We start from the raw sequence: 14,180 nt of genomic DNA, 5'->3' as shown, positions 1-14,180 counted from the left end.
AGTGACTACAGAAACAACAATGGAAATACAGACACTCACTCTCTACATCTAACGTAATGGTGACTTTAGTGGTGCCCATGTTGTTGGTGGCACTGCAGATGTACTCTCCAGAGTCTTGTCTGCCAACGTTTTGCAACACCAAGCTGTTGTTCACAAGCGTGTGCCGCCAAGGCAGAGGGGACCGCAGCTTGGTCCACCTGATTTCTGGGGCAGGGAAACCTACCAAAAGACAAAGCAGGGAAATAAATATATTCTTTTCAGCTCGGCTTGAAATGGACACTTTCAAACTGTTTACTTCTTGCAGTATTCACTTAAAATGAAGCTGATTTTACAGGTTTTACCTTTTTATAGTACTACAACATAAAAACTGTCAAAGTGTATTTATAAAAAGGTTTCAGATGAATTCAAAATACATTACCGTGGGCCTCACAGCGCAGTGTTGCAGTTTGACCCTCCACTACAATCATAAGCGGTTCAGGAACAAAGGCCCTGGGCACTGTAGGCAACTGGGATCCTCCCTCGACAATTACTTCCACCCTGGTCTCAGTAGTACCTTCATTGTTTCGAGCTGCACACACATATGTGCCACTGTCTTCTGGACGTGCTGCTAGTATCTGAAAAAAGGACATAATTAAAAGAGATAATATTAAAATAAACAGACAAGCACTGACTTGGAAGCTGGGACTTTAACTAGGAAAACAGGTAGAAATCTGGATTGGTTTGAAAATTTTGACAGTGGTCTAAGAATATCAGTACCTGCATGACTGCGTTGGACTCCACGAGCACAGGACTGCTCAGCACTACCTTGCGGTTGTTGTCAAGCCTGTGCCATGAAACCAAGGGGCGGGGCTCTCCTGAAGCTTGGCATTCCAGGTTAATGGGCTCACCCACCCTAATCTGTACAGGCCCGACAGGGGTTACCGTGGCCACAGGAGCCTCTGAAGGTACATACGCACAATATTGGTATGGAGTGCTGATATTTAAGCAGCCACTAGAGGGAACCATCGTGCAAACCAGTTTGAATAAAGTGCTGAATGACATGCATGCAGCTTACCCTTAACAATCAAAGACACTATGGTGTGCGTGATGCCGAATGGGTTGCTTGCCACACAGCGATAGGCACCATGGTTGATGGTGCGTGCATTGGTAATGGTAATAACAGAACCATCAGAGCTGACTTTGACATTGTCTGCAGAACACAGTGGCAAATGAAACATTAAATTAGCTTTAAAAACTGAAGAAGACATTTAAAAAAATTGTACTCAGTCTACAAAATCAGCAGTAGTAATCTCTTATTCACTGGTACAAAGAGGTATCTAATTACTTCTTTAAGACAGACAAAAGTGTGAACCTTTTTGGCGGTGTGGGGTTTGAAAGAAGTAAAACTTCACGGGAAAGGAGAGTGCTAATGAAAACTCATTTAGAATTTCTCTTTCAGGTTGGGGTGCTGTCTGAACATTTTCTACGTTTGTTTATCAGAAAATACTTTGTATTAGTCATATTTTTAATACTAGAAATGCTCTGTGTGATTTAGGCTAAGAAGCTGCTTGACGAGAGCATGGAGGACGAAGCTTTGAATTCAATGTCCCACCTTTGAGCAATCTGACATAACATGGACACCTGAAAGTTCAAAGTTCACAAACTTGTGAACTTTCAGGTTAAAGATTTTTTATTGTCCAATTTAACCGTGGTGGACATGTGGTAACATTTAGAAAAGTTCAGAACTATAGTAAATGTGTGAAAACACCCTGGTTTTTATCCTTAAATCTCAGAAAACTCTCAAAAACATTCAAATATGTTTTTCTAGCCCCCCACGTAAACCCTTGGTTTCACTGTAAAAGCTTTCACTCTAGAAAATATGAATATTTATTGATCATATTTATAAGCAAGTATCAATTTGTTATTACAATAAAAAGGACGCTTTCTCAAAAGCTCCCTGAATGAAGTTTAAAATTAGTGATTAAACATAGAATATATTATGGAGGGTGAACTGCAGCTGTAACTGATTGTAAATAATTATGTCATAAAATCAGTAGTTATTAAGAAGGTTTTGTTCTTTAAAGGCGGTTTGAGCACAGTAATTACCTGGCAATGGCTTGTTACTGGCCAGTTTCCACTCCAGTCTAACAGGCTGGGCTCCACTGTACACATTGCATTTGAAGCTGGCTGACTCCCCTACACGCACTGCAGCGCTGTGGGGTTCAATGGCAATGATTGGGCTCTGCTGGCCTGCAGCAGAAAGCAGTGGTTTTGACTCTGGACAAAATCTCTTTGAACAATCTCATTCATTTAACTGATATACTAGTCACAAAAACATGAAGCAACAGATTCATCATGGTGATGGGTTACACTGGCAGCTGGGAAAGTAACTCAAACATCACTGAAGTCAAGGAAGAAGTGAATGAGGATGAGATCATGGGATAGTTGCAGGGAAAATAATTCAATCTGAGGTCACACTGGGCAACACTGGAAACTGAAAATGGAAAGTTAATTCATGAAGTGAAGCAGTGAGAACAACACCTTCCCATGTAATGCCCTGTTTCGCCCAGCTGCTGACGGATGCTGGCAAATAAAAATCCCTGGTACTGTCAATCTCAAGCATGGTGAACACAGTGAGCTTAAACAATGTGAAAAAACCCAATGGGCTCTTAGATTACTTGAGTCTGTCAGTCAGTCTTTATAACAGAACATTGGAAACAATCAAATATTTAAACTGAGTCATTTTACTATTTCACAAAAAAATATTAGATCATTTGAATATAATGGCAACGGAAAATCAAAAAAAAAAAAAAAGACTGAGCAAAGAAGACTGGAAAATTAAGTGTTACCAAAAAATAAAAAATAAACAGCTGGAAGAAAATTTTGCAACTAATTTGGTTAATTAGCAACAGGTCACTAACATGAGTGGGTCTAAAAAGAACATCTTTTCATAGATTCTCTGAAATAAAGAGGGATGCCAGTCAGCAGAAAAATTATTTGAGCAATTTCAGAATAATGTTCCTCAACGTACAATTCTGAATTCTGAATGTCTCATATTATGGAGGTGCATTAGTGCCTATAGAATGGGCAGCTTGCACATCTGGAAAGGCACCATCAATGCTGAAAGATCCATACAGGTTTTAGAACATGTGCTCCCGTATGATATCTTTTTCAGGGAAGGCTCTCAGTGCCACACAAACTTACGTGAAGAAGACGAAGTAACAGACACAGAGACAGAGGCCTGATGGACACGAGATCCAGAGCTGCCGGGGTTTCCTTGTACTCGACAGATATACTCTCCTGAGTCGTCTGTAGTAGCTGACAGGATTCGTAGCTGACTGCCCACAACCTGCACAAAGGAATCGAGTTGCTTCAACTGAACATGCAAGATGAAATTACCACCTTACATTTACTACTGGAAAAAAAATCAATACACTAATGAGCAAAACATTATAACCACTCACTAATGAAGCCAATATAATTGATTATTATGTCTCAACATTACACGTTAAGCTGAGGAATATATTCACACAAGTTACGGGAAATTTAATGATAGTTACTAACATAAAGTATGCTGTTGTATATAGGGCTGCAAATTCACAGACCAGGGACTGAACTACATTTTAAGCAATTGAAGGAAGCCAGCTGATTCCCTTCTCTTTGAAATCGTGTGAACAGCTAACATTTACCAGGGGAAGCAATGCCACCAGGATGCACTGTGGGAAGGATGAACCCTACAGCTAATTTCCCCAGATGAAACTCAAACTGAGCATCTGTGAGCTGCTGTGGAACAACAAGTCTGTCATCACATTGAAACTTAGGGGAGTTAAAGGATTTGCAGTTCATATCTTGTTGCCAGATACCACAAGGCCTGAAAAGTCTATTTCTTGGTGGTTCGCAGCTGTTTTGACAGATGTGTCCATCTAGATTATTTTGTGTGACATGCTTAGTTTTGGAGATATCATTTTTGGAAATGTCAGCCTTTTCTTGAACTAGATGGCATAACTTTCTGGTGGTTAAAGCATTAAAAAAAGTCAGCAGTAATGTCTCGTTCCAAATCTTAAAAGTTTTTCTTACTATTTACTGTTTTTACAAAGTTCTTTTGTCTGAAATACATGCTAACTGTGCATGCATTACTAAGGATTATATATTACTATTACTATATCTGACATAAAAATGCTGACAAAACTGATATAATGGATAGGCACAAAAGTAGGTTGTGCATACACTGGACTTTGGCAAGAACCGCGATCCTTGTGATTGTATAGTATGTACTGTATGCATGTTGAGTGAGTCTAAGTCAAAGAACCAAATTTATGTGCAGTCTGGAAAAGATAAAGGTTATATAGATTATTTTCCCTTGCTAGCATATAAGATATCTCTTATCAAATGGAGGAACAATGACGCACAATGTGTGATTACCTGGTGATTGGCAGAGAGGTGTCCACTAGCTTTAGTCCAGATGACAGGGGGAGGAGGATTTCCTGGCGCAAAACAATTGAGCTCCAGATTGTGGCCTACTTGGACATCAGCTATGGATGGTTGGATGCTCACCACATTATAGCTATGATCGGCTGCAAGGCACAAACATAAATAGTTAAGCTGAACAGTGTTTTTATCTGTCAGAGTATTTATAGTAAAACACAATAAAATGAAATTAAAATTGAAAGTTGTGTCGGAGCCACTGATGACTTTAGTTTGACTACCATGCTGTCTTACCTTTGTGCACACTGACTTTAATGGGAGCACTATTTGAGCCAATGCTGTTGCTGCCGACACACATATAAGTACCCGAGTCGGCCACCTTGATATTAGGGATGAACAGAGTACCGATGTCGGTGCGGTCATTACGAGCCTGGAGAGGACATACAAAAATGAGACAAACTTAGAAACTACATTACCATTCTTTTGTGAAACAATACAAAACAAGCGTTATTTGACTTATATTTGCCTCATATTTGACAAAGATAAATCATAAACTGACAGAGCACATTACTTACCTGTGTCCCTTGAAACAGCACAAATATAACATTGCTGATTGAGTCACATTACTAGCTAAAAGCAACACAAAAGCGCTATAGCATAGGTCTTAAAGACGAGACAAGAGCTGTTATTACTCTAGTTTGTACAGTTGTTTATGAATTTGGTGACACTGTCCATCGTACATGGAAGTGTAAAAAGTAGTGCCAGCTTTACTACGATGTTATGATTTGTTAATAGTCCATGATCAGTGATAATTACAGCACTGTGCACTCATCTTGAGGACTTTTCTTTATATTTTGTTCCCAAGCTTCCAGCAGCCTTCTTGATTTTTTAGGTGGTCTCTTCTCCATTTTCTCTTATGAAGGTCTTTCAAAATTCTTTGAACATTGGCTGTTTTTTAAATCCTTTTAGACCATTTGCAAAGGAAGGATTTTTGTTTTTTAAGCCACGTACCACTTCCCAGGCCTAAAAAAGTATCTAGAGCAAATAAACAGTATCTGTTTAGGAACAGATGCTTCAAACCGCTTCAAGAATTTACAAAGAAATGTTGCTTAAGAGCAATATTTCTTGTGTTGAATCATAAGCACAGACTGAACAAGTATTATTGTTCAGTCCCAATTCCCAATTATTGACTTTCAAGCTGGTTTAAAATTGAACAAACTCTGTTTTTGCCTTACATAATGTACCTCGATTTACATTTGCACATTTCAATAAATCACTGTACCTATTTTCAACTTTCCTAGCAAAATATAAAGAAATTTGGGGTGACTCAAAACTTTTTGCACAGTACTGTAAATTTACTACAGCTTACAGTTGTTGATCACCAAAATAATGAAAAAATTACAACATTTAGAGAAGACAGGTTGTGACAGTTAGCATTTTAAAACAGGTCTAAACTTTATATCCACCATCAAATATCTTAAAACAATTTCACCACATATTTATGAGCTCCTGAGACTTTTCAGCTAGCAACTTGACTTGTTTGTACTCTACTCCACATGGCAGTCAGATGCCCAGCAAAGCTGAAAATGAGCTTGTATTAAGTTTGGAAACACCTTAGATGGGAGGAGAAACAGAAAGGGGTTGGTCTGGGGAGGGATTACTGTATCCGGGGGGTGTCAGGGCATCCATGGACAAAGCTGCTTAGCTTCGGACCATTCAACCGTGAGGGAGGCTAAACCGAGCAGTGGCTGAGGCGGGCTGTGGCTCAATGTGTGTCTGAACCCATTGACAAGTTTTCAAAGCAAGCTGTTTGCTAGAGCATACAGAATTTCTGCGTGGTCGCACGGCAGAGCCCGGCTCCCCCTGGGAAAGGCTGACACAACGCAGTGGCTCTCTGAGGCAGAACTAAACAGGCCCCGAAGCCCTTGTCAAGCCGAGGAGGGCCGGTCAGAATCCAGACTAACACAAAACCCTCTGGGCAGGGGGGCAGAGGGCTACGCCTGACATAGAGAAAAATATGTCTGAAATACCTACAGTACCTACTGTATGCTTAGTGCTGTTAATACACTCAATGGAATGATGGGGTCAACTGGGTGCTGAGAACCCAAACATTTGAGGGATGGTATGATATGGACAGCACAAAAACAGGACACCATGGAATGCCTTTATTATTACAACATAATTTAAAAACAGGTACTGCATGCGAGTACACTAAGAAGTCAACCGGGCCAAGCTAGTTGGTTTTAATGTATTTGGCACCAATGCCACAATGACTTAGTGAGCAGCTGTGACAAATTAACATAGTTTACAAAGTGTGAATCAAGGACACGTTTGATCATGCACTTAGTCGACAATGTGTGAAGACAAGGTCAGTAGAGGACAATGGATGTGAACTATGAGACAAAACAGACAGACGGTGGACAGATGGACAGACCTGCAGGTCCTCAATACGTCTCTGTAACACATCGAGACTGTTGCTTTTAAACTGATGGAAACCGTGAGAGGGAATAGCCTGAGCAAATGTCAGAACAGGGTAGGACAAAAAAAAGAAGAGGAGGAGACAAACAGAAGGGAGGGAAAAATAAAGTTAAGAGGTCAAAATGCTGAAACAGCCATAAACACTCTGATTACCATCGGCACTGGACTTACCTTGAGGTTTTAGATAGAGATAATACAGAAAGGAATATAAATGCGATTACCGTTTTTAATTAAATGCTGTTCTTTCAGGCATTGGAAAGATGGATATAGCTCACCTGAGGGGGGATTTGTCCTCCATTTTTCAGCCAGGTGAGCTTCGGGGTGGGTGATCCCGATGCTCTGCAGTACAACCTCAATGTGTCACCTTCTTGGACTTCTGTATTTTGAGGACTGACTTGGACTTGAGGTAGGTTGCCTAGACCGCTAGGGTTAGAGTCTAACCAAAGAATGCAACATGACATTCAAAGACACATATTGTGATCACAGGAAACTGGAATCATCTGTTAACTTAGAAAACCACTCTATTCCTAAACCCGAACATTGTATTTTGTCCCCAGATAGTTGTGAGTCCTCAAAATGTTTCTGTGGAAACATGAAATAAAAAGGCATACACACTTAAACACAGTGCATACTTTGGACAAGGAGAGAAACCCGCGCTGTGTGCTCGCCATGCGTGTTTAGGGCCTTGCAGGTGTAGTCTCCCTCATCAGCCGCGTCCACTGAGGTGAAGGTCAGTATGCCACCTCGTATCACTGCTCTCTGACTCATTCGGTTACCTGGACCTCCTGTAGGGATCACACAATTACACTAATGTCACTAATGACAAAATCAAAGCAGTGGGGGTAAGTTTTGTAGATTTCTTTTGCTGGACTAGATTTCCTAGAGACAAACACAACATAGCGGAATCTGGTCTTTCTACTTAAATAACTAGAAATAGCTCAATAAACCCTGCATTAAATAGATTAAGAATGAAATCCAACTTATCATACCAATCCATTCGATGGCAGGGGTTGGGTTTCCAGTTACTGTGCAGTGGAACTCTGCCCTCTGGCCTTGATAGACGTTCAGCACTGAGGGAGTTACAGTGGCCAGAGGCCGGGCCCCCTCTGCAGCTACAGAAGGACACAATTCAGTCAAGCACAGCTCTAAAATCTCGCCAGACCTAACATGGAGAAACAGACCTTCTAAATGAATCATGAATTTTTGTCAGGAGACTACAGCCTCTGCTTGACCATCGGGTTATTTTATTACAAACTGTGGAAATGTTTTTACATGTAAGGGAGTGATCAGACTTAGAGAGAAAGTGATGGCCTGTGCCTCAACCCACTTGGCAGCCTAAATCCCCAGTGCAGACAAAACAGATGAGATGTGGCATGCAGTCCTTGGCAGGGCCTCTGGGTATATTGCTGTCTACGCCAGTTTGGCTAGCTTCTGGACTGTGTATTCGATCCCAGGGTAGCAGACCAAAAGAAAGGGCTCTTTCAGTCGGATGGGAGGAGGCTATGTACTGTAGGCTGAAAACTGGGATTTTTGAAGCCTTGGCTAATCTCTGACTCTCTGACCCCAGTGACACGAACACTCCAGGGCGTTCACTGTGGGACATGAGGCAGGCATGACAGTCTGAACACTGGCTTAGCATCTATGAACTGATTTGATTATGACTATAGATGTATTTTATTATTTGTATTTGTTATGTTTTGTAAATGTCACGTCACAGCAAGAAGGCCGTGGGTATGAATCCTCCGTGTGACCTTTCTATGTGAAGTTTGCATATTCTCCTCATGCTTGCCTGGGTTCTCTCTGGATTCCTCCCACAGTCCAAAGACATGAGGTTTGGCTAACTGGTGATTCTAAATTGTCTGAAGGCGTGAATGTGAATGGTTGTCTGTCTCTGTGTGTTGGCCCACTGACAGACTGGTGACTTGTCTGTCACAGGGCAGACATGGTTGCCCCCCACCCACACATACCTGGATTGGATAAGTGGAACAAAACGGATGGATGGATGTAAATGTCTATGGTAGAATCAGTGCAACATGCAATAACACTTAAAATACCAAAAAAGGAAGAAAACCCACCAAAAAACTACTTCTCACATTATTAACATGGGATCTGTCTTAGCAGTTAGCTTTGGTTTTATCTGCCCAGTTTTTGAGATATAATTCTTCTCATCTTTTTTTACTCTGGTTATACTGTATTACAGTAAAGGTATTTCATTTGCTATTCAAAAAGACTAGCAATATCAGTAGTTCCATTAGTTTGTACTATTTTTTAACTAAATGCCAAGAAACATGTTAACCTGCATGTGTTTAGGAAATATATTGAATAATTTGCTAATTATCACATTTTAAGAAGAGCTCAAAAAGATTGGATGTTTTTATTTAACAAGTTTTAGGGCTATAAAAAATACCTGACACTCTCGGCCTGATGATGGTGCTATGTGAAAGGTTTACTGGTGTTTACAAACAGTTGTGAAAGGATGTGAATATGTGTAGTGCTGCATATTTCATGGCAATCCATAAAGAAGTTGTTGAGGAATTTTATTCAAAAAAACATAAACTGAGCACTGAGTGAGTCTGGAAAATAGTCATGGGAATAAGAGTTATTCTCTGGGCACCACAGATATTATATGGAAATCCATTCTGTTACTCGTTGAGCTAATTCACCTGTGGCCACTGCAGAAAACAACTATCTATAATCACACTAGAATTAAGATACTGCTTTAAGAAACAAATATTTTCTTCATACAGTGTTTGATTGTATGAAGCCACTGCAGTATAGTTTAGCCTAAACACTCACGGTGTTACTTGAAGTACACTTCCATCTGAGTATCTCTTCACACAAATGGAAGTGTGGACTCCAGTCTGCTATGCACATTTAGCTATGATGCAATGGGGTTGTGATGAGATGTATTAAGCACAGTATGATGTTTGAAGCCCAGATGACAGTATAAAAAAAGTTTAGCATGATTCCTGAAACGATAGAGGAAAGTGAAGAGGAAAAGAAGGTAAGGATGAAGTGACATTTCCTATATGACATTCTGTCATATAAAACATGCAAGTACACAACCAGAAAATTAGCTGGACAATTATTATTTTAACAAAACATACTTAATTACTTTGTCCACGTTATATTTCATCTTTTTTGGTCATCTGTAACTAGGACGATAAAGTAACTGAAAGGACTCCAGTGACTGAAAAAAATAGATTTTTAAAAGTCTTTTTCTAAATGATGGAAAGTAGACTCTACATTCACAAGGAGATGCCCATTGGAATGAACATGCACTTTTCCCAGCAGTGATGGATCCAAATGAACCAAAAAAGTCAAGTAGGAACCAGTAACACTCATGTACAATCTTATAAGCCTTAATTCTAAGAAGGACACAAAAAACACATTTTTAGCTCTAAATTCGACTTTTTTGATACTTTTTGAACACCACATAAGAGAGCATGTATGCTCCAGGCTATTATTTATGCAGCGTCTGCAGCTGTTGCTTGGGTGGTTGTACATGGATGTTACCAAATCACTAGCGCATCCATGCTGTGGAAGATTAGAGCATGCATGTAAAGGAGACAGAGAGAGGAGGGTCCTTCTAGGGAACCCTGTAGAAGAAATCATGCTCATGCGGACTTACTATGTCTGCGTCCTTCAAACATTTCATAGGATGTGTAAAACATCTGAGTCTGTGAGGCCTCTGGATATGAGGGAGGGAGGAAGGGATGAAGGGAACAGGTAAACTGACAGGTCAGCTTTCTGAAGTAACGGTGGTTTACCTCGCATCTCCTCAGAGACACTTACATCCGTCCTTGCATGTGAGTCGCCGTAGTTTTTCCCACTCGATTGCAAACATCATCACACACGATGTAAACATGTTAAAAAATCATGGGATTGAATTCAAATGGCACCACTTTGACATTTGTTTTTCCATTTCAGCTTGTGGTTTTTTTTAATTGTTTAAGAATTTGTCACTCGTGGTGCCATTAAATAGCTTCATGCATTCAAATTAATACTTACCTAATACATATTGTGTGAGTCAAGATAGTTTCCGAAATGATGCTTTGAAATGTATCAGTTTTATGCTTATCTAACAATGAGGAAAACCCACTTAGACTTTAAAGTCTGACCACCACATGTGTAACAGACAAAAGAATCATGAAACATACAAACACACAGACACACAGACTCAAAGAGCATCACTATGAGAACTGTTCAGCAACACAAAATTAAGATATACAAAGTAGCCACATGCAGGTTAGTAGCAAGAAGCTGTTTTAAATACAGAAATTTCAGGTGCTAAAAGCCAACATACAGCTTGTGGTCACCCTGAATCTAAAATATATAATAGATGTAAATGAGTGAGGCTGTAAAAAAAAATCTCTTTGTTCTATATGTGATACTTTTAATAACTTTTTTTCTTTTAAACATATTTCACAGTTAATATAAATACATTGTAGTGTACATTACATAATTTTGGTGTGTTTTAAAAAGAAAGTAAAAAAAAGGAGAGTAAATTAAAAAATATATTTAAAAGCACATTTGTGTATACATGCTGACATGTAGCCTTTGAATTAATAAGAATGAAAAATAAAGAAATCTACTCAGTCGACTGAAATAAAGCCAAAAGACAACATTTAAAGTTTAACCTGTGAAATTTAAAAGTATTTTTTTTAGTAAAAATACTTAAAATTGTGTGAATGTAAACAAACATCTTGCCATGTAACTGTGTCCACGTTGCCTTTTTTAAAGGTTCCTTTAAAAAGCCACCCAAAATCTACATTTCTTATATATTTGATTTCATGAAAACATTCTAGGCTAACAAATTTCAGTCAATCACAGAATCAAAAGCACCAACAACATTGACAAAGTGTAAATAAAAAACATAATATACAATTGTAGTTGATTTAATACATGCTTTTTTCTTTTTCTTCTGCAGGTCAGATGAAAAAGTCAGATATTGAAGTTTTTAACCAACAAAAAATTAGAAGTAGCAATCAATACAAAGGTGGACTAACACTAAAGGAATGAAACATTACTATTACAACAGTACAGCACAGTTCAACAGTAAATTTAAACATAGATTTAACCAACTGTGTGACTAGTAGCACCATTTTGTTCAACAACGTTCATCATCAGGATGGTAAGTGGAGTAACAAAGCAGCCAGTAGTTTCATGAAGGGACACTTTAAAAGTTGGGTAACACAAATACTCAAGAGTAGTAGGACTTCTTCCTATTCATCCTTTACAGTGAAGTCCTAGTTGAATGTCAGTCACAGAGTCACTAAGCACACATCGTGGCATCCGCATTTCCCCTCGTCTTATGCACTACGCTACACACACTACACTTAAGCCAGGGAGGAGCATAGGAGCACACCAGAATCCAGCACCCTGCTAGCAAAATGTTTGGCGGCACCAACAAGAAAATCTATGAGTAATCAGGAAGCAACCAGACCACCACCGATTAATTATGAAAAAATAAACCAAAAAACAAACAAACAAGAAGATAAAAATCAGCAGTAGCTTCATCAGAGTGTTGGCAGAAAGCATTGTCCACAAATCACATCTCCAAAAGAGATATGACCTTTGAGTGCCCATTAGTTAATCTGTATGCTTGCCCATGTATATTGTGTGTTATATCTTATGTTCTACAGTTTCAGTTATTACCAAACCCACAAGCTGTATTTCTTCATATATATTCCAGGAAACCACATTAAGAGACACAAAAGACTGTAAGTTAAAAAAAAGCAGAGAAGAGAGCTGATTGATTGGCAGCATGAGGTCAGACATGTCATATATGTGGTAACTGAGAGCAGAGGGCGAAAGCACTGGGAGTTAGAACTGCAAGCGCTTAGGAAGCTGTTAACCCTGAGCTGAATGTTTACATCACACGGCGTGAAACGAAAAGCATGCACTACTGTAAGACGACGGACTGGGGTAATGTGTGAGGATGAGAAAGTATGGTAGTCACAGCTGGTATGGCAGCAAGGCGTGATGGGTAATGGAATGCGGTGCCAAGGATCACGAACCTGGCACGTAGAGGATGGCTCTGCCCTCGTCCATGCCAAACATGTTGGAACCTGTGCAAATGTAGACACCTGCATCCTCAGGCTGGACATTCTGAATTGTTAGGATGCCGTTAAAGTCCATGGCACGGTTGGGAAGTTTCCCATTGCCGCTTCGAGTCCAGACCAGAGTGTAGGCTGGTGACTGTACGTAAGTTAGCAGATAAACATATATGAATCTCACAGGGTATGCGTCTCCAAAACACTGTCTCAGTGTCTCATAAATAAAGGATGAGCCAGCGTTACCTTGCTCTGTGCAGTACAGATGAATTGGACAGTAGACCCGACCCTTATAGTCTGGGATTTGGGCTCTTCAACGATTACCTGGATAGGTTTCGAAGGGACACCTGGTGACAGGGAGAGTTAGATTACATTGACTGTTTAAAAATACTTCAAGTGGATTTCAGAACGCAACACAAGACACCAATTTAAATTTACCACAAAGCCCAAATCCTTTTTTTTCATCATAAAAATCAGTGTTTATTGAACCACAGCTGACATATATTTGGTGTTCTTTAACAGGCAGCATCAGGAAAAACATCTTTCTCTTAATGTGACAGTGATACCCATACACACTTGTGACAACAATTTCAGCGTGGCTCCTGTTAGTGCTGCGCTGGTCTTGGCAGGTGCAGATGTAAACACCGGCATCCTTTGGCTGGACGCTGGTGAAGTACAGCTCGGCTCCTGCACACACAAATTTCGCATTTGCATATATATCATCATTCTACTATACAAGATACGATCATGTCAGTTTCATTTACATTTAGGGTGAAAGGGTTGAATCTTGTACCTTGTCTATGTCTCTCAGCACTGCCGGAGATTGGCTGTCCATCTTCTCTCGACCAGAAGAAATAGTGCGGAGGTGATCCAGACACCTGACACCGCAGAGTGACAGGGTTTCCCTGTGGCACTAGGACTCTCTCTGGATAAATTCTGACTACGAGTGGGGCTGCAACTGGAGGTGCAACGGTCAATATAAACACTCAGGAATTCACTCTGAGAAGAATTTTGTAAGAACAGTCAAAAATTTCATAAATTTCTGAATTATTATGTTTCCTATAGATTTCATGCACAGTTACAGCACAAGGCTTTCATTTATTTTATTGGAAGCATGGAAACGTTACCATCATTTGGACGACACTTCTCTCTTGCCTGTGGGTTTCCAACATATCCAGGAGCACAACTAACAGGCACAGTAAAAAAAACCCCGTCTCACAACAGTCCATGGAAAGCAAAAGC

The 14,180-nt window shown here is 39.9% G+C and overlaps 1 protein-coding gene across 3 annotated transcripts in view; it reads right to left on the bottom strand.

Annotated features, from left to right (window-relative positions):
- hspg2 (heparan sulfate proteoglycan 2) overlaps positions 1-14,180 on the bottom strand; it is a 96,862-nt gene that overhangs the window by 16,787 nt on the left and 65,895 nt on the right. For all 3 annotated transcript variants that reach the window (XM_080295438.1, XM_080295439.1, XM_080295440.1), the window contains 18 exons: positions 14,066-14,124; positions 13,732-13,896; positions 13,515-13,625; positions 13,185-13,285; positions 12,903-13,083; positions 10,514-10,573; positions 7,872-7,994; positions 7,515-7,667; positions 7,158-7,318; positions 6,839-6,916; positions 4,699-4,834; positions 4,402-4,553; positions 3,184-3,328; positions 2,086-2,229; positions 1,055-1,189; positions 757-938; positions 419-614; positions 40-219 (listed from right to left, as the gene is read on the bottom strand). In XM_080295438.1, coding sequence (XP_080151564.1) covers positions 40-219; positions 419-614; positions 757-938; positions 1,055-1,189; positions 2,086-2,229; positions 3,184-3,328; positions 4,402-4,553; positions 4,699-4,834; positions 6,839-6,916; positions 7,158-7,318; positions 7,515-7,667; positions 7,872-7,994; positions 10,514-10,573; positions 12,903-13,083; positions 13,185-13,285; positions 13,515-13,625; positions 13,732-13,896; positions 14,066-14,124 — 2,462 coding nt within the window. The remainder of the gene's footprint in view (positions 1-39; positions 220-418; positions 615-756; positions 939-1,054; positions 1,190-2,085; positions 2,230-3,183; positions 3,329-4,401; positions 4,554-4,698; positions 4,835-6,838; positions 6,917-7,157; positions 7,319-7,514; positions 7,668-7,871; positions 7,995-10,513; positions 10,574-12,902; positions 13,084-13,184; positions 13,286-13,514; positions 13,626-13,731; positions 13,897-14,065; positions 14,125-14,180) is intronic.

The sequence above is a fragment of the Astatotilapia calliptera genome, chromosome 20, assembly GCF_964374335.1.
Source record: "Astatotilapia calliptera chromosome 20, fAstCal68.1, whole genome shotgun sequence".
Taxonomy (NCBI): domain Eukaryota; kingdom Metazoa; phylum Chordata; class Actinopteri; order Cichliformes; family Cichlidae; genus Astatotilapia; species Astatotilapia calliptera.
Note: the sequence above shows the minus strand (reverse complement) of the source record. Positions and strands in the feature narration are given on the sequence as shown.